At 32.2% G+C, this 20,670-nt stretch overlaps 2 protein-coding genes across 4 annotated transcripts in view; one reads left to right on the top strand and one right to left on the bottom strand.

Annotated features, from left to right (window-relative positions):
* The window catches only part of Prp4k (Pre-mRNA processing factor 4 kinase), a 25,427-nt gene extending 11,813 nt beyond the window's left edge, over positions 1–13,614 (top strand). The window contains exons 11-13 of one of the 3 annotated variants that reach the window (XM_018544555.1): positions 7,588–7,826; positions 8,378–8,578; positions 10,311–10,384. In XM_018544555.1, coding sequence (XP_018400057.1) covers positions 7,588–7,826; positions 8,378–8,578 — 440 coding nt within the window. In that variant the 3' untranslated portion in view covers positions 10,311–10,384. Of the gene's footprint in view, positions 1–7,587; positions 7,827–8,377; positions 8,579–10,310; positions 10,385–12,086; positions 12,350–13,550 lie in introns of those variants that run through there. The other 2 variants (XM_018544557.1, XM_018544556.1) reach the window with 2 other exon arrangements.
* Positions 13,260–20,670, bottom strand: LOC108777623 (inositol monophosphatase 1). The gene is made up of 6 exons (XM_018544558.1): positions 20,341–20,670; positions 18,419–18,552; positions 17,973–18,232; positions 13,774–13,879; positions 13,548–13,699; positions 13,260–13,423 (listed from the first exon to the last, which is right to left on the bottom strand). Exons 1-6 carry the CDS (start codon positions 20,398–20,400, stop codon positions 13,317–13,319), a joined length of 819 nt encoding a protein of 272 aa, XP_018400060.1. The 5' UTR covers positions 20,401–20,670; the 3' UTR covers positions 13,260–13,316.

The raw sequence follows: 20,670 nt of genomic DNA, 5'->3' as shown, positions 1-20,670 counted from the left end.
CTTCTGTCCCCTTCTACTTTTGTCTGGACCATTTTTCTCTATATGGCTTAGATTACGAGAAATTCAGGTGGGGAGATTAAAATGGCCCACCCTGTATAATAATAATAAATATAAAAATATAAAATAGATATGAACGTAAGATTAGAATCCTATGGAAGCACAATTGTTTAAATTATTATTACTTGATTGGAAAAAAGTAAATAGTGTTCCAGATGTAAGTTCACATCTCACAAAATCTAACTTACTTATAAAATGACACATCTTTTTCTTTTGTTGAACTTGCTCCTGCAAGACTGTATTTCATGTTTGTATTTTTACACGTTTCCGCAGAACAATAATGGACCATTTTATTAATTTTATTTTTATTTTTGTCTTGGCTTATGATAGCGTAAGGACCTTAATTGAATATTTTATAATAGTTTAAATAAAATATATAACCTCACACACACACACACACACACACACACGCGCGCGCACACGCACGCGCGTCCCGATTGTACTGATTCTTACTCGAAATGCAGCTAGTTAGTTCTTGATTTGGCCAACTTCCGGACCTGATGGATTCTAAGGTCTTGGATTCCAGTAATGGCTGCCGTTAGCAGTCCAGAGGTATATAGGGTGCATCCAGAAGCACGACCGCTCACTAAGCGCTCAATGAGCTCTTTCATCTGATTGGCATATTCCGTTAGATTCTAAAATATAGACCAATCAGATGAATCAGCTCAATGAGCGGATGTGTGCTTCTGGATGCACCTATTGTCAAAGGCTCATACATTACCGCTAGTAATAAACCATGGCAGGGTATCGATCATGAAACTTTTTCCCTAGGATAAAAAGTGAAAAGTGAAAAATTTCTCCATTAACTTTAATGGTAAAAATTTTCACTTTTCATACTAGGGAAAAAGTTTCATGATTGATACCCAGGAATTAATCTTGTCTAATTCCTTCATGCTGGTAAATAACTTCTCGCATGCCTAGAGCCGTATTCATAGTCCGAGCTCAAATCAGTACTTAAGACCGTCTTGGCGAAGAACGCCTTATTCAATCAAGATCATCTCAATAGTAGTAGATTTCATAGTCGTGAATTAAGACGATCTTGGCGAAGAAGTTCTTGCCTAAATTTTTCTTATTTAAAATTAAATCATCTTCGCGAAGTTATGCTTAATGTAATACTTATTTACAATTCGGCTGTTTCCGTGATATTTCCTATGAATCCTCCAATGGAAACATTGCATACGTTGAGCTTAACAGAACAAACCTAATATATTATCGCGTTGTATTGTGTTCTGTTGCATCGTGTCAACGAAAACTACTTTAATTAGTATAATATTTTTCTATATCAAAAATTGAAAAAGAAATATTAAAGTATAAAATGTTAATTACAGAACAACGATATATCCGGAGATCGCTAGTTTTTATAAAATTATTTACTGAAATCAGCGAATTCAAGTACTTGTATTTATTGTTGTAACCTCAGCAGTAAACTCGAGAATGTCTAACAAAATTTGTTATCTTGAATCTCTCGTGCAATATAAAAATTAATTCTAGTAATATAAATATAAGAAGGGCAAAGAGCCAAGTAAATTTATCGAATAATATAATTCAATAAGATCTTTAAAAATTACAAATTGACAGACGTTTCGACTCCGATCGGGTTATTTTCAATGTTACAAATTATTAGAATTAAAAAATGAATAACAGACAATTATTTAAGAATCTAATTCGTGTTCTTATATTTACATTTAATTTTACTAAATTACATAATTCTTTTAAATATTGACAACTTTCATGACCAAATTGTTTTATACATATAAGAGCCTTTTCTTTATTTTATTCACGCGGGCGAAAATATGCGTTATAGTTAAATAAATATGCACAATTTAACTTTACATTTTCTTATATTAGAAATGAGTTTGGTCATGAAAGTTGTCAATATTTAAAAGAATTATGTAATTTTGTAAAATTAAATGTAAATATAAGAACACGAATTAGATTCTTAAACAATTGCCTGTTATTCATTTTAATTCTAGATAATAATTTGTAACATTGAAAATGACCCGATCGGAGTCGAAACGTCTATCAATTTGTAATTTTTAAGGATCTTATTGAATTATGTTGTTCGATAAATTTACTTGGCTCCTTGCCCTTGTTATATTTGTATTGTTTTATACATATAGAGCCTTTTCTTTATTTATTTTAATTCTAGTAAATTCCAAGAATTGATTTTTATATCAGAAGGTTTGCGGGTTATCGCCGTGTCTCTCTTCATTATTAATGCCTTAATTAGGCACTTCTGGTATAATTGAAGAACATACCCGTGAAAGTCTCAAAAGCGTAATTGATTTTTATGTTTTTTACTCTGCGAGAGAATCAGGATAATGAACTTTGTTAGAAGAGCTACAGTGTATGAAATACTAGATGCAGAAGAAAAACTGCGTATGGAACGAATAAAATAAGTTATAAAGCAGGAGCAGCAACTCGCAGATATAAAATTGCAACATGAAGAAAAAATTGTTAAAATTAAAGAAAATCATTTAGAGGAAATTAATCAATTAGAGTTAAGTAATTTAAAAGAAATACATAATATTCAAATACAAATTAATAAAACCAAATTAAGGATTTTGGAGCATGATTTAAAAATAAAAGAGAATAAGTAGAGAATAGTAGATAATTAGCAGAGAAGCAGTTTTAACAGAAATTCTATTTGTTTTATTAAGTATTAATAGTTTACTGCAATAAAATGTTTGTGTTCTGTTTATTTTATTAATTCTATTTGTTTTATTAAGTCTTAATTGTTTACTGCAATAAATTGTTTGTGCTCTGTTTATTTTATTAATATATTAAAATGTTGCGCTTTAATCCTGATCTATTCAATAAGTATAGTAGGGTTAATATTTCGTGGTTCTTCAAACTCCATATTACAAAAAACAGTATCGCACTGTACAATTAGGTTAGGTTTAATATCTTAAGTCGACTTCGGACATGACTTGGCCAAGATCGTCTCATTTGATAACATATGCGTCAAATAAGGCAGTCTTAATTGACTATGAATTCGTAACTAATGAGATAGTCTTAAGTCATTGCTTATTTTGAATAAGATGTGTTTATGAATCGTATCAAGTCGTTTTGAAACAAGATCGTCTTCGACAAGTTATGTCTTGAGATTTTACTCAAGTGTCGCCTTATTTTTCAACTATGAATCTAGAGGGCATCTTAAGATGTTACTTAAGGCAGTCTTAAATATAAGAACCGACTATGAATACCGGCCCTAGTAACGTACGATGGTGGTCCTATTCTATCCATGGTGGAAGAAATGAGATAGTATCGCGTCTCGTCAAGCGCCTGTATTTGACAGTCGTGCTATTTAGGAATTTTTACTAATTAATAGGTGCATCCAGAAGCACGACCGCTCACTAGACGCTCAATGAGCTTTTTTATCTGATTAGAATATTTTATTATATCTAAATTAGAGACCCTAAAAAGAGAGACTCGCCAACTCGTCACGTGACTATGGGTGATTCTAATTGGCTGGGGTACGGATCGCACATCTGCGTTCCACGAACATGTATCATAACCTATTCTAATAGAATACGCGTACATGACAGATGACACATGTGTTGCTGTCAGCTTGTGTTGTTTACTGACTAGTAAGTTAATTTATCACATCTATGTAAAATTTTGAGAAAGGTAATGTACATGTATCACGAATAAGCTTCGAATTAATAAACGCTTCATAGTTAAAAATAAGAGTAATACGAAAGTTAGAGATACCTATTTCATTAATAATGTAATTCTCTTGTAGGTTTTGATTTTATACATTTTGGAGATGCCACATGTATGTTGTGCAGCGAAATGTTTCAATAAATCCAGTGATGAATATATGTTATTCAGATTTCCCAAGGAAGATCAATATCGGAAAGCATGGATAGATGCTGTTTTTGGCGAGAATGCAAGATCCATAAATAATCTGAGATTGTGCGAAGTGAGTGTTCATCGTAAGAATGCTATGCATTCGAATAAAAAAAGTTTAAAAAGTGCTTCTCCATTTAATGCTTTCCTCATTTCAGGTACACTTTGGGCGATTAGATATATTGGTGGTAGGTCGCCGGAAAGAAGTAAAAAAAGGTGCGATCCCATCACGTTTTTGTCATTGTCCCTCAGAAAATATTCGTAAATCGCAAGCAAGAATAGATAATTTTGCAACATTTTTCATGATACGGTTAGTTACAGGACGAGCTATGTTTTTTACTGAAATACAACAACGCTCACATGTATCAACTGCTTGACTATCAGACATTCTTCTTATTTTAACATTATGCACATTAACTTCATCTTTAATCTTCCGCTTTCTTGTTTGCGATTTACGAATATTTTCTGAGGGACAATGACAAAAACGTGATGGGATCGCACCTTTTTTTACTTCTTTCCGGCGACTTACCACCAATATATCTAATCGCCCAAAGTGTACCTGAAATGAGGAAAGCATTAAATGGAGAAGCACTTTTTAAACTATTTTTATTCGAATGCATAGCATTCTTACGATGAACACTCACTTCGCACAATCTCAGATTATTTATGGATCTTGCATTCTCGCCAAAAACAGCATCTATCCATGCTTTCCGATATTGATCTTCCTTGGGAAATCTGAATAACATATATTCATCACTGGATTTATTGAAACATTTCGCTGCACAACATACATGTGGCATCTCCAAAATGTATAAAATCAAAACCTACAAGAGAATTACATTATTAATGAAATAGGTATCTCTAACTTTCGTATTACTTATTTTTAACTATGAAGCGTTTATTAATTCGAAGCTTATTCGTGATACATGTACATTACCTTTCTCAAAATTTTACATAGATGTTATAAATTAACTTACTAGTCAGTAAGCAACACAAGCTGACAGCAACACATGTGTCATCTGTCATGTACGCCTATTCTATTAGAATAGGTTATGGTACACGTTCGTGGAACGCAGATGTGCGATCCATACCCCAGCCAATCAGAATCACCCATAGTCACGTGACGAGTTGGCGAATCTCTCTTTTTAGGGTCTCTAATCTAAATATATAAACCAAACAAGTACAAGAGCTCACTGAGCGCTCAATGAGAGGTCGTGCTTCTGGATGCACCCATTATCTCAGTTACTATTGCAAAATGGTATAAAAGACTTTTCGATTAATTTTTTTATTAATAGTATTCATAAAACGCAATTTTGTGCCATGTTCATATGTGAAAGCAATAGGTGCATCCAGAAGCACATGCGCTCATTGAGCTAATTCATCTGATTGGTCTATATTTTAGAATCTAACGGAATATGCCAATCAGATGAAAGAGCTCATTGAGCGCTCAGTGAGCGGTCGTGCTTCTGGAAGCACCCAATGTCGTATATTACCATTTCCATTTTTCCAATATATGCAGACATCAAACATGTAATATGTTTTTAATTAACGTTAGCACTGTTAGGCTGGAGTCACATTGAGCGGAAATCTACAGCGGAACGGAACAGCGAGATCACGGTGTAAGAATAATAGGTGTATTCACTCACCTACATTTCCCCTAAAAAGCTGTGACTAAACTGAGACAGTTCAAACACATAACACTAGATGGCATAATGATCTAATACCTAACCTAACATAATCTACTGTCTGAGAAATTCTATTCACGCCGTTCATGGTCGTCGATTGACAGTCAACAGAATGATCTTCGGAATTTATGTTGCTAATTTTTTCTTGCTACCTATAGTTTTTCATTTTTCCGTATTGATATTTCAGAAATAAAATAACGTGCGAATAACGACAAAAAAGACAAAATAAGAATAATAACGGACGATAATTATAAAATAAATATGTAATGAAAGTTGCGAAATTTTAAGCTTTTCTGATTTTTAGATTGTATCATGTCATGTAACTATTGTGTTATTCCTAATTGCGTTCAAAGATATAAGTGCAGTAAGAAATCAGTATTTCGAGTGTCAACTGCCAAGTAACATCAAACAACGCGAAGAATGGATTGCATTAATTCAGCATGCATATCCTGATATAAGGATGTCTAAAATTTTCCTCGTTTGTGAGATGATTTTTTCCTCGTTTGTTTTTGATGTCCGTAATCTTATTAGCAGGTGATCTATTCACATATCTTTTAAAATACTTGGTGGAGTTAGGTGTTATACATATACGCCACCTTCTGGTTAACTGCGGAATGTCCTCAGGAAAATCACAGTGATTTTACATGAGTAGAAACATTATTCTTAGGGCGACTGTTACCAACGCCGATTAACTTAATCGACGATTAACCCAATCAGCAGTATAGCCAACAGCAAGACTGTGCATCGTTCTTAACCTTCTTTTCATGATGTAGTACTTGTATCTCTGCGTTCCTACGGTTCCTACTTAATTGTGATAAAAGTAATAATTATTGTCTGTCTGTAGAATAATAATTCACTCAAAAATATGGAATCAAAACGAGCAAAAAATTTTACGGATATTGAAAAAAATGATTTAATAGATAAAATATTCACATATCGTGACATTGTTGAAAATAAACAAACCGGTAATACAACGACTGAGAAAAAGAACGAAGGACCGACATTGCTAAAGAATATAACGAGAATAGGATAATAATTTATTTACGCTTTGTTCTTTTTCTCGGTCCTTGTATTATCGATTTGTTTATTTTCAACAATATCACGATATGTGAATATTTGATCTATTAAATCATTTTTTTCAATATCCGTAAAATTTTTTGCTCGTTTTGATTCCATATTTTTGAGTGAATTACTATTCTATAGACAGACGATATTTATTACTTTTATCACAGTTAAGTAAGAAACGTAGGAACGCAGAGATAATAAGTACTACATCTTGAAAAGAAGGTTAAGAACGATGCACAGTCTTGCTGTTGGCTATACTGCTGATTGGGTTAATCGTCGATTAAGTTAATCGGCGTTGTTAACAGTCGCCCTTACACCGTGAGCGAGACCAATTACAATCGCAGAAAGAAAGAGTAATGATTGCAGAGTTCTGATTGGTCTCACTGTTTCGCTGTAGATTTCCGCTCCATGTGACTCCAGCCTAATGGTGCTAAACGTTAATTAAAAAAATATTACAACTTCCATTTCACTGTAGATTTCCGCTTCATGTGACGCCAACCTTAATCTCTTTGACTATGTTACATTCTATTGATGTCTCTATTCATATCTCGACTGTGTTACATTCTACTAATGATTTATATCTCGCAATGCTTGATTGGCAATCTTAATAAACCACGTATGACTTCGCGAGTATTAGCTTCGACTTCATTTTGCGTTAAACTTGAACTGAAATAGATAATTTAATGAGGATCGTAAGATGCGTGTGTACGCGCTTCCATCTATGTACACATATTTATAGTTACTTTAACAATAAAAAACTTGACTAAGTAAATGCTATTACAAAAATTATAATATATTATTTCACTGAAAACCGAAAAAACTCTTATGATATTATAAATCAGTTTGATATGAATTTTCCATATTGAGAAAATGTAATTGTATCTGTAATCTAATGTTTAGAATCGAAAATAACATCGTTATTTTCTAGTTCTTGGTATACCATATGATTTTGGTATTGACATGTGGTCTGTGGGATGTACCATATATGAATTGTACACGGGAAAAATAATGTTTTCGGGGAAAACGAATAATCAAATGTTAAAGTACTTCATGGATCTAAAGGGCAAAATGCCAAACAAACTAATTAGAAAAGGATCATTCAAGGATCAGCATTTTGACACCAACTGCAATTTTCTATATCACGAAGTTGATAAAGTTACCGAACGGGTGAGTTTATTTTGTTCTTTTTCGTGATAAAATCTTAAATTGCAATGATAAAATTTTAAATCTTAAGTCGCGCAACGCAAAGCACTGTAAATAATGGCCAGGCTTACACCGTGAATTTAGGCCGCGGTCTATACCCCAAATTCGACCTAAATTATTTAGGTCCCTCGCTGTAAACACATGAAAAATGACCTGATCTGAAATAAGCCGCCTATAACTTCGATGTAAATGCGCGCTACCTACAACCATCATTTTTTTTCTTTTTTACTTTTATGGAATGCGAAAACAGAAGAAATACAACGTATCAGTTGTCAACGTTGTACCGTAATGTTCTTTATATTTATTTATATAGAAATAGGGTGCGTTCAACAGAAAAAGCAGCTTTGCAACTGTTGTAAAATTCTTGAATATGATTGGCTTATACATTTAGATCTAATAAGGAAGTAAGGGCAAGACCAATCATATTAAAGAATTTTACAACAATTGCAAAGCTGCTTTCTCTGCTGAACGCAGCCATTTGCCGCGCAGCATTTACTGATTAGTATGTTTTCCAGGAAAAAATCGTTGTAATGTCGACGTTACCAGCCACTCGAGATCTTAGCACAGAACTCGGTGGAAATTCTTTACCACCGGAACAAAATCGCAAAGTCGGACAACTAAAAGATTTGCTAGAACGAACATTGATGTTGGACGCAGGGAAGAGAATTACTGTGAATCACGCTCTGGCGCATCCCTTTATACAAGAAAAGATATAGGTAACCCTGTCTGGGGTCCTTTAGCTTCGAAAAATTCACTGACGCCACTTTGTAAAATTATGCCGTTAACAATCCTTTCTATTAATGTTAAACATGATAGAAGCGCGATGTCTCTTTCTCCCTCTCTATTTCTTTTATTCTTGTTTCTCCCTCCCCAAATACTCTTATTTTCACATATAGAATATCCGTATTTTTTCTTTTTGTTTAGCAGGAAGAGGCGGTACAAAAAAATGTAGGAATTTTGCAACAGAAGGAAAAATGTAGTTGTAATATGTTGCACAAAACTGTACCCATGAGCAATATTGTATGAATCCCAAGGTATTATTTAATTGCATGTAATCAATGTCAGATGGACAGAGTATAATATTTTTATACTCCATGTAATAACTGTGAATACAATAATGTGAATAAATTTCACCATTATATTATATATAATATAGATGGTGTTTTAATATAGATTAGTCCATGTTGTAACTCGTATCTGAAATAATTCGAGTTATAAATACCAATTTTTCTATTTAAAATATAACTTATCAATTTCCATAGTTACGTTATTTAGAAAGAAAAATCGAATTGAAAAACAACGACCGCCTCTTTCAGCATAAACTGATACCAGTTTCCCTTTTCCTATTCTCCTGCTTTGGAGAGCAAGACGTCCTTATGAATAGCATTTTTCGCAAAATGACTATAGATCGTGCGTCCTTGTGAAATTGTACGTTACGTATTCTCACCAAGCGAGAGAAAAAGGTTCGTATATATAAAAGAACTGTAATTCCCTTATGTGGATCACATATTGTTTGATCCATTTTAGAATATCCCATCAGCGAGCATACGTGCATATACAGCATTAGGAGCCTTAGTGGCAAAGAAATCTGTTCTAATTGGAAAATAAATTGTATAGTGAATAGGTCAGTTATATTGAAATAAAACAACACATGCTTAATACAATGAGAAGAATGACCTGCATTTTGTCTTTTCAATCTTAAATCATATGAATGAATATGTTCAGTTCAAGTATAATATTCTTATAATATTTTTCTCTCTTTTTCTACTTCTTTCTGCCTGTTTTTCCTTCATTTTTATCTTTGATTAAAGTGAAATTTAAAGAGCGTTCCAAGTTAGATATTTAATGAATCCCACTTTATGCAACGATAATACAAATAATAAAGACGTGCGCGTGCGTGCGCACGCACACACAAACACACACATATACACACGCACATCATGCATATACGTTTTATACATCGGCCGACATACATATATTTAATAGTAAATGCACATGCATAATCATGTATACAATGATGAAAAGAATAATATCTAACATTTCTACAACATGACATATATAATCAAACATATTTATATTAGTACTAAATAAAGATAAAAATGTACATATTTGTAGCATTATATATATATATATATACACACGATGAAAAATTTTAAGATAAAGGCAGTCATCAAGGTGTTATATATATATATATATATATATATATATATACAAAATGATAATTATTAAAACATTACTTGTTGCAATATGTGCTAAGAGTTTTATTACTGTAAGTGTAGCATTTCGATTTCTGATTTTTTATACTAATTACAATCTCTTAAAATCCATAATTCCAAACTTAAAAATTTGGTTATTTGAAAAATTAGAACTGAATATCGATGCTGTTGTGAATGGTTCACGGTGTGATCTTGAACGTGACAAGATTTTACGAGACTGCTTATGTTTCAGATGTGTCTTCGATTCAAACATCGTTAAGTGCGGCCGGATCTTTCAAGGGCTTTTAGCGCCGATCCCGTTACAAGGTATTCATGGGGGATTGCCTGGGATATTTAGCACAACTACTTTTCAATATATGTTCAGTACCGTTTAATGATGAGATTATGTCTTTTATTAATCTTTTAAATTTAAATTAACTAGTAGTTTTTTGAACATGGCCGGAGACACTACCGCATCTCCTGATAAGCTCTACGAAAATAATTTAAGTTTTGAAAATGTCTAACAAACTTTTCATGATAATATAGGCATTTTATTCGAGGCAAAATATAACAGAATTTTAAGTTTTATCTCTTATATATAACGTTTGAATATTTGCAAAATTAGGTCTTTTTGTTAAAGAAACTGAGAAGTAAAACATGACAAATAGATAATACATACACGTATTTTAGTTTCACGAAAAAAAAAGAATGAAATAAAATATCGATGAAATTAAACGATGAAAACAGCAAAAGATATATGTTCGATAAATTATGTTACGATTTTTTATATTAAACATAAAGGAAAAATCGGCAAATGTGAATTCCGCATAATAATTGAAACGTGATTAAAATAATACCATTGTTTTTAGGAATAAAAATATAAATAGTTTAAATTTTTTAGTCGCGCACGCGCCTACACACACACACACACACACACACACACACACACACACACACACACATTCAATTTAATTTACAATTAACACAGTGTACATTTAGTTATTTATTAATATCCTATATCGATATGAAGTCATAAGTAAAATAATCCTTGTGTTAAAGGAATACCTTCAGAAACATATGGCTACAAGATCTGGAGTATTGTTACTGAATATATTCCTAAATGTTGACTCATATATATCATACATATTCATTAACTTCAGACTCTTTAGGCTTATAGTTATGTTTCTGACGTGGTATTCCTCTAACAAATATTTTTCACAAATAATAAATATCTATTCATCGTCGATTATGAGCTGAGGATGACTCCAAGAAAAGTCGAAACATTCTATTAAACTATTTGCATTTTTACAAAAATAAATTAGAATAAAGGGCAACAGGAGTTGGGCGTATAAAACGTCGCGCAATTAAAAACGCTGCTACTATAAATGACAAAAATCATTTATTCGAATAATTATCTTTTATTATGATAGTGCTTTTACATGTTTCAAATAAATTTTTAGCCCTCTTCAGAGAAACAAACTAATTTACATATTCAATACAATTTTTTAATCAATGAGCCTCCACGTCGTGGTAATTAAGGTACAGAATAAATAAAATTAAAGATAAACAAAACTAAATGAATGAAAAAAAATAGAAAAATTGAAAATATCAGAAATAATAAATTGTGAAAACTAATTTCCAAATAACTAAGATTATAATAAATCATCCCGAGAATAAAGGAACTCACCACGATTACAAAGTACCGTATCGCAAACAGTAGTAATATTAAAAACCAGTTCTCTTAATATGCTGATCAGTCATCAAAACAGAAAGTCAATTAATCAAATTTGGTCAAAGGTATAGAATGAATGAAAGCAGACAATCCACAAAAATTGCATTTTTACTTTAAAAAGATATAATTTTAATCGCGTTTTTATTATCGTATTAAACTTACATTTGCCGTTTTCTTTTTTTAAGAAATGTTTCACGGGAATGTTTCAATACAGAAGTAAAAATATACTATGAAACTATGATTAAAGAGAATATATGTATTGTTCTAATTGGCAATTTGGTAATGTTTCACTTGTAGCCCTCCCTGTAAGGAGGGGAGGCAATGGAAGAGATGAAAACAATTGATGAGGAAAGGAAAAATGCGATGTACTTGTGCCTACTGTCGTTTCTACTGTGTAAAAGTACATGCACTGTCACTAAAGTTCAACAAAAGGTTTATACAAGGTTTAACTAGATTTATATCCGCGCGCTAAGGTTTCTCTTAAAGTTACTTGAGATTACAATTGAGGACTCGTAAGTATGTATACAGGTAAAGTACATGATTTTGAAATTTTCATGTGATTTTTACAATGAATATAAACAATATGTTTGTACTGTTTTCTTTCAAAAGTTATTGTAACCGGAAATTAAACTGTTCAGTTGTGCTAAAATTAAAATTTTATATAATACTAATATATTTGTGGTTTTCTTGAGTTTTTCGATACTTAAAGCTTACATTCGATGAACATGAAATAGCAAAAATGTTTAAACTACATTATTTTCGAAATTCACTCCCCTCTCATTTACTCACTCACATTATGTCTTTAGATATTCAGAAAATATATAAAAATATTTTAATTATGTAAATAAAATCTAATAAATTCATAAAAATGTTTTTTTTTATAATAAAATTGTTTTTTTCTCGATTTTAGAAGATATATTCTTTGCTTGGGAAACAAGAGGTTCATGATGTAAGATATCAAGTAATAAACTATATATTAATTTATTGAAAAATATACAAAACATAGAAAATTAATAGTGATTCTATCATACATTAATTATTAATACATTTTTAGAATTTTTCTTGAAAATCATTTTATTATGTAATTACCTGTATATAATATTCTACATACATACACAATATATCACGAAATGAGACCAATAAAAGTAATACCATTTTAAGCCTCTTTAAAAAAAATGTTATATTATTTTTATATAATTAATAATCAAATCGGTTTTATTTTTTTCATTTATATAATAATGCATGTATCAATACAGTTGGCTGTATAAGTTAATAAGTTTATCAATTTTTTTCTTAAAATATATTATACAATTTAAATATTTTAAAGAGATTAATAATTTCATTAATATATTTTTGAAATATAAAAATTCCAACAATATATATATATATATATATAATACATATTCTACAGTTACTTCAAATTTACATTTTTTTCTTTTAGGTATAATATTTGTATTATTTTTAGTGTCTAATCCGATATTCGTACAATGATTTTTCTTCATCTTCCATATGAAGTTTTTAAGCTTCTTAATCTCGTTCTGGATAATACTGGACTAATATTTTGGAAAGTTGTCGAGCTAATTCCATCGATGATGCGCATAATGTTCTTCTGCTCATCACGTCAAATGGGCCTCCTTTTAACGCGTAAAAATAAAATGAATTGATTTTGCGTTATTTTAGCATTTATTTCCATCTCATACTGTATCTCTTATTATCTTATTTAACTGTAACTGATATTTAATGTTTGTAATTATTTACCAGCTGGATCTATTGACACACCGCCAGCTTCTCGAACAATAAGATCTCCGGCCGCAATATCCCACGCATGTATACCGAATTCAAAAGAAGCGTCAGCACCACCAAGAGCCACCATGCACATATTCAGAGCTGCCGCACCAAATGATCGTATTCTGTAGGATAAGTAAATAAATAAATCTCTTTGTATACACAAAATTAGAAATTGTATCCTGTAAATGTGTCTTACCCGTGTACGTATGTTGTAAGGATCGTTATATTTTGTAGAACTACTTCTAATTTTTCTCGATTTCTACTGGTCCCCATTTCTACCATTATTAATGCCTTACGCAATTCTGAAGTAATGACAGAGTTAATTAAATTTAACAAAATAATTAGAACTGTCGATTTATATATTAAAATTATATATATTAGTTTTATAAATATTAAAATTTTTCTACCAAAATTTTAAGTAAACGAAGGATAATCTTTTCGATGCTAATTATTGTATCACAAGATTCCAGTTTAGTCTTTGTTAATCGTTTGAAAATGTTTGTTTTAATAAGTCACACTATACAGGGTATCCTGTATCATTTCATTAATATTTTAGAGAGTGAAAGAGGAACTAATTTCTTCACAACTTTTAGCTCAGATCATTATTATTTACCAAATTATTGACGATTAAAATTGATCAGAGAGCAACACAAAGCTGGTATATGCAGGAGTGTAGTATCTATCATGGTACTTCTCGCGCTATCTATAGGCCTCTGTACACGGTCAGTAATACTGTCAGTATCAACGAATACTGACAATATTATTGATTGTGTGTGGTTAATATTAATGGATTGACGTAGAATACTGACGATTATTTGGACTTAAAATACATGCTTTTTCCTTAAGATCCATGTCGCCATAGATAATAATATACGTCAAATCACGTCAAACTGAAGTGAAACATTATCAATAATACCTGATCGTATAAGATTATAAAAACTAATGTATACTGTCAGTAATACTGACCTCAGTATTATTGACCGTATAGGGAGGCCTTATGCATTCTCCCAATTATAAATTTATTCTAATTTTTCATATAAATTAATAAGTAAATCAATAAAAGGATGGATCTATATATAAATAAATAAAGAGAGGGGATCGAAAGAAGGAATAAGTAGAGTCCCTGTAAGAGAGTTGTGTCAATTTTGTATAAATTTTCATTGGCTTTGAAGTAAAATGGCGGAACCAATCATCGATGCTGTTATATCTCCACTTTTGAGTAATGTGAACGCGGTGGTTTAGATTTTAAAAGTTGTAAGAGTACAATTTACGTTAAATTATATAATATTGACAAGTAGACAAAGTTAGAACGTCACTTTCGACCACATAATATCTGTATCTTTTATATATTTTTAATTCGAAAGCTTTATAATAATGTATAGACTGAGGGTGATTTTACATGCAGCGCGGAACGCGGTACGCGGTAGGCAGTAAAGTAACTAGGAACCGCGCGCGGTAAGCCGCGCTAATTTTCTCCTATTATTACATGGAGCCAAAACTGCGCGGAAAAGCGGCACGGACTAGTGACAAGTTGACGTTACTATGCACTTTTTAATGAAATTAATAGATTTAAATGCAATTATTAAGCAGATTCGTTGAAAAAATAAGATTATTGATAAAATGTGCATAGAAATAAGTTAATACATTTAAGAAAATGCATACAAATGTGACCTTGTCATGCTATACCGTGCCGCCTTTCCGCGTTCCATGTAATAGTAGGAAAAAAGAAAGGCGGAACGATAACGACATGGTCGGCATCGGCTCGGTCAGCTGGGTGCATAATTAGAAATTAACACAGGTATATACTGTGTATACTGCCAAGTAAAGAGAAATAATTTCGGAGTTCGGAGTTTGGTAGGAAAAAAAAACGATTTTTGCATTAATTAAAGACTGTTTTTGTCATGGAGACTGCAGATATGATGTTGATGGCCATGATAACATTATTAAATCGATTAAATCTAATAATTACCATGCGCTTTATTGGCCACTTGGAAGAAATTTGCGTTAACTTTTCAGGTTAATTACCTTATAGTTACTTCACCGCGTACCGCGTTCCGCGCTGCATGTAAAATCACCCTTAAGGTGCGATTACGATAAAGATAAGTTAATATATTTAAAAAAATTCATACTAATGTGAGTTTATCACTAGCCCGTGCCGCAAACCGCGCTCCATGTAATACCAGGGAAAAGAAATAGGCGGTACGCGGTTAACTAACTAGGCAGCTAGAGAACCGAGAACCGCGTACCGCGCTCCATGTAATCGCACCCTTACTTATAATTTTGATATTGTAAGAGCTGGATCGAGAAAAATATCGAGACTCCACCGGTGCCGGGATTTAAACCGAGGCCTCGTTGCCGTTCGTATTAGCAAGCTTTCGTCTTGCCTGCCACCATGACTTTACGCTCTTCGTAGTATAAGGTCTAGCGTCCCTTTCTGCTAGAGTCCCAATTAGACGCCATTTTACTTCAGATTGACACAACTCTCTTATAGGGACTCTAGGAATAAGGAACTGAAAGAGCCTCAGTTCTGAATGGTTCTGAAGAACTATTCGATCGCGGCGGACGCGTTTCGGATCGGGTGCTCATAATCTAATATTTTTGGAAGTGTTGCCGACTTTGTGCAATTGCTATTAAAAGGGAGGCAGGATTATTATCTAGAAGAAGAAGAAAGAGCAATCCTTGGCATGGGGGAGCCTTTAACCTTATCAGTCAATTCTTTGTTTGATTCCAAAGTGATCTGGGGGTCTATTCTTGAAAAGAAACGTATACGAAAGTCTAAGGAAATACTACAGTATACGTTACGTATACTATAGTATTTTCCTAGTTTTTCTTTTCAGGAATAGAGCCCCAAGCTTGTAATATACAATAACGAGCACCCGATCCGAAACGCATCCGTTATGGTCGAGTGGTTCTTCAGAACTGCGTTGTACTTTCAACTATATAATCCCATGGACAGCGCAGCACTGTGGCGAGGCGCTATAACACGCACATACGCACGCACACAAAAGCATGAGCCCATGTATGTATGCTCGCTTTCGGCCCGAAAATGAGTATACGGACATCAGCTCGTACTTGTGTGACTATCAGGGCCTCTTTCACCAACGCCGATTAACTTAATCGACGATTAGTCCATTGGAATTGACCAATCGCGTCTGTCGTCAAAACTAAATGATAAATGCGATTGGTCAATTCCAATGGACTAATCGTCGATTAACTTAATCGGCGTTGGTGAAAGAGGCCCTCAGTCTTGCCAGGCCGTCGACTAATTCAGTGTTGCCACCATCAATACGAAGTTCTTGGCTGAGTACTCAGTAGCTTCAAATTGCATTATATTATGAAAAGATACGACACCCTGTATATAATTGAGTTTATAATTAAAGTATATAAACAAAATATTTTAATAAATATTTTGAGTAAATATATAAATGCTTATCTATAAAGGTCTACCAGAAGGATTTAATCACAGACATCTATACTATACTAGACCGTTTATAGCCTCGACTCCCTAGATGTCCCGGAATATTATGTACAAATTACACATGACATAGAACCCGATTGGAATATGTCGTCTGCTCTACGTAATCCGTGATAGCAGCTAAGTGTTTCAATATATATATGTATGTTTAGTATTTTAAACTGTATAGAAAAGTCATAAATGTTATCAATTATACAATAATTAATGGTCTATAGGAGTGAAAGCATACTATTATTAATTATAAGTACAGTTCGCGAGAAAGAGAGCAAACCAGCTGCACCAATGTGCACTTTTATGATATGCGTTCGGGTATCTTCTTCAATATATTAGAATAATAAAAGCATAATATTAATAAAAGAAAGCTTACAAATTTTTTAAAAAGAGAAGAGCTACAATTTTTTAAAATAAATTATAGGTTAGATTACGCTACGTACGTCTCGCTAAGTTTACTATCAATAATAATATATATTAAATAAAAAATATACTTTCATATCTATATCATTATTATTAATAAATTAATTTACGTAATTACCAAGAATTAAAAGTATATTAATATTTTTTTCATTAATCGGGAGAAGATCATATACTTATATTGGAGGTTTTACTGAACTAAACCACAAAGGCACAGACAAACCTCATATATACATTCACATACACACATGGCAACACATATATAGCCACATTTCTGTTATAAGTCATAGGCGGAGGATTCAATTTTAGGATTGAATTTTATCAAACTGCATTCCAATCGGGTCCTAAGTCCGCCGCCAATGCACTATTTAGTACATAAGTTTTGGGTACAACAAATCTAGGGAATATATAAGGAGGCTTGCGGTCTAGTATAGTATAGATGTTTGTGGATTTAATATATAATTCTATCGGTACTTTTTATTTCTAATTAAAAATATAAATTAATTTACCCTTTTCATTGGATACGTGAATCGGGGCACCATTGAGAAAAGCGCCCTGACCTTTGCGAGCAGTAAAAAGTTGCTCCAAGATTGGATTATACACTATTCCTATTTCCGTTATTTTATTAATAAGCAGTGCAACCGAGATGCATGTGTATGGTAAACCATGAACGAAATTCATCGTGCCATCAATAGGATCAATTATCCATGTTGGAGCATCCGTTAATTCTATTTTTTGTCCCGAAGAAGTGCTTTCTTCGCCAATAAACCTGTTGTAAAATACATATTTACTTTAGAACAGAGTGTAGACAATAAAATTACATCCTCGTTCGAGCTTTAATATTGTTGAAACAAAGTAAATTTTGCATTTAATTTCTTCTGAAGGTATTTTCAATATTTTTTTGCTATTATAAAATATTTCTTATACATATTGCATTATGTTATTTTTGCCTTACCTGTGGTCAGGATATTTGGATGATATTCCATCGATTAAAAGTTTTTCCACTTTTTGATCCCACTCCGTAACCAAGTCAACATCGCATGATTTTGTAAGTACATCTTTACGTTGATAAATTTTTTCCCTAACAATCTGCAGGTAAAACATACAAAGCACAATTAAATTTTTTTACAGACAGTGCAGCAGTATCAAGGAAAAACTGGATACTTTAGTAAGCATAGTATAATTAATTTATTATCTTCAAAGTCAGACGACTATTAGTTACTTGAAAAGGAAATGTTATTATTACGAAAAACGTAATTATGATAGGAACATAATTTATTTTCCCCCGTCTTTATCTCTTAAAAACAAGTAAATATGATAATAAAATCGGTCGATGACGGTCAAGCAGGATTTTGGTTGCTAATGTAATGTGTGAATTTTATTTACCACGTATGTAGTCTTCAATCGCGTGCCGAAATTTTTTCAGACTTACAACGTAACTCTAATCAACTACCGTAGTAATATCACTTTAGTTAAATTGACACAAGCAATCTAACAAATTTTTGATGCTTATAGCATCTTATTGGATCTTAATAAAGACATTAAAATTTAACGATGCAATGTTAAATTAATGATAAATTAAAATCTGTGAAAAATAAGATTGCGTGGTAAATAAAATTCACACATTACATTAGCAACCAAAATCCTGCTTGATCGTCATCGGCCGATTTTATTATCATATTTACTTGTTTTCAATATCGACGGGGTCCTACACAAATCTTAATTTTATCTCTTAAATTTGTATTCTGTCATATTCTCCTTTTTGCATACACACTGTTTAAGAATCGTCACGCGCGTTACGTCTTTTGTTTTTACATTTTTCATGTTTATGGTAAGTACTTGGATTTATTTCGACAAATGGATTAACTTTAATCAACGATTAACTCGATCGAATCACTTAGGCCCAATTTCACAACTCACAATTAACTTTTAATCGAGGTTTAACTTATTTCTCATTTCTTTCTAATTAGAATTGTGGAAAGAAATGAGAAATATGTTGAAGCTCAATTAGGAATTAATCGTGAGTTATGAAACTGGACCTTAAAATAATAACGTCTCTAACATACAATTAATCTTTTTTTTATATATATTAGATACAATTCTATTAATTTACAATATTTAATTCTACTAAAGACCGTTAATGTAAGAATGTAACTAATACTAATACGAAGCCTATAACAACAGTCTAGCTTGGATCTTTTAATTGCTTACATATAATTTTGCGTAAATTTATATACTAATACACGTAATCCCCCCCAAACTGCGCGCCGAATTTGAAACATCGGTCTTGAAACGCAAATCTAATAAACTGCTGCGGTACTATCACGAAATAATACTCTTTTGGCATCTTATATATATATATATCGATGTTAAACTATATTAAAATCTGAAAATACTAAATCTGGAAATATTCTTCTTATTGCGAAAAATATTACCTCGACCGGGAGTCGAACCTGGAAACCTTTCTTTACGTGCAAGTGTCCTAGCTAATTAGACTACTGAGGTTATTAATTTAATAGTTTTATTCATATATATATGCTTAATAAGATAGTGCTGATGTGTTAATAGAGTTGATCGAGAAATGATCCTTATGCTATATATGCCATGATAACATGAGCGATCTCGTGAATTTACAAGTTTTTTATGGCATTTTATTACATTTTATTGCATAGACATTAAAATCGTGAAAATTATGCTATGGTGAAATTAAATTCTACCATTGGTCAGGCAGGTCAAATATTGCTGTGTGGCGCGAATTAAAACAATTACGAATATCCTGCAATTAAAGTATCTTAATATTTGATAAATTTTATCGGCATTACTACGTTTTTACTAGATATCAGAGATACTTGTACAATTCATAACCATTTAACTTACCGAACCAGCTTGCTTTACAAGTCGCAAAATCTCTATGTAATACTCGTCGATATTTGACATGATGATGTAACGTAGAAACACTATCGAAAACTTTTTTTACGCATCACAAATAATTGTAAATTCACTAATTAAATTTATTCGTCTGTTACCACCGATTAGGCGATCGTTATTTACTACTGTCTGCCACTTCTTCTTCTTCTTCTTTTTCTTCGACTATAAATGGCCTGGACCCTCGTTTACGAGGTAAACTTGGCCAGTCGTACTAGACACAGTCAAAACACTTTCCAAAAATATGATGCAACCGCAAAAATGGCGTAGCCCGATCGAACA

This window comes from Cyphomyrmex costatus, unplaced genomic scaffold (assembly GCF_001594065.2).
Source record: "Cyphomyrmex costatus isolate MS0001 unplaced genomic scaffold, Ccosl1.0 scaffold45, whole genome shotgun sequence".
In the NCBI taxonomy this organism is placed as follows: Eukaryota; Metazoa; Arthropoda; class Insecta; order Hymenoptera; family Formicidae; genus Cyphomyrmex; species Cyphomyrmex costatus.
Note: the sequence above shows the minus strand (reverse complement) of the source record. Positions and strands in the feature narration are given on the sequence as shown.

What these genes read in the sequence shown, in the direction of transcription:
- LOC108777623 (XM_018544558.1), bottom strand. Translation starts at nt 20,400, where the DNA reads ATGTCAAATATCGACGAGTATTACATAGAGATTTTGCGACTTGTAAAG. An exon ending in TTGTAAAGCAAGCTGGTTCG is followed by an intron (nt 18,553 to 20,340) that starts GTAAGTTAAATG and finishes TTTTACCTGCAG; the next exon opens with ATTGTTAGGGAAAAAATTTA. An exon ending in TGTGTCAATAGATCCAGCTG is followed by an intron (nt 13,424 to 13,547) that starts GTAAATAATTAC and finishes ACGCGTTAAAAG; the next exon opens with GAGGCCCATTTGACGTGATG.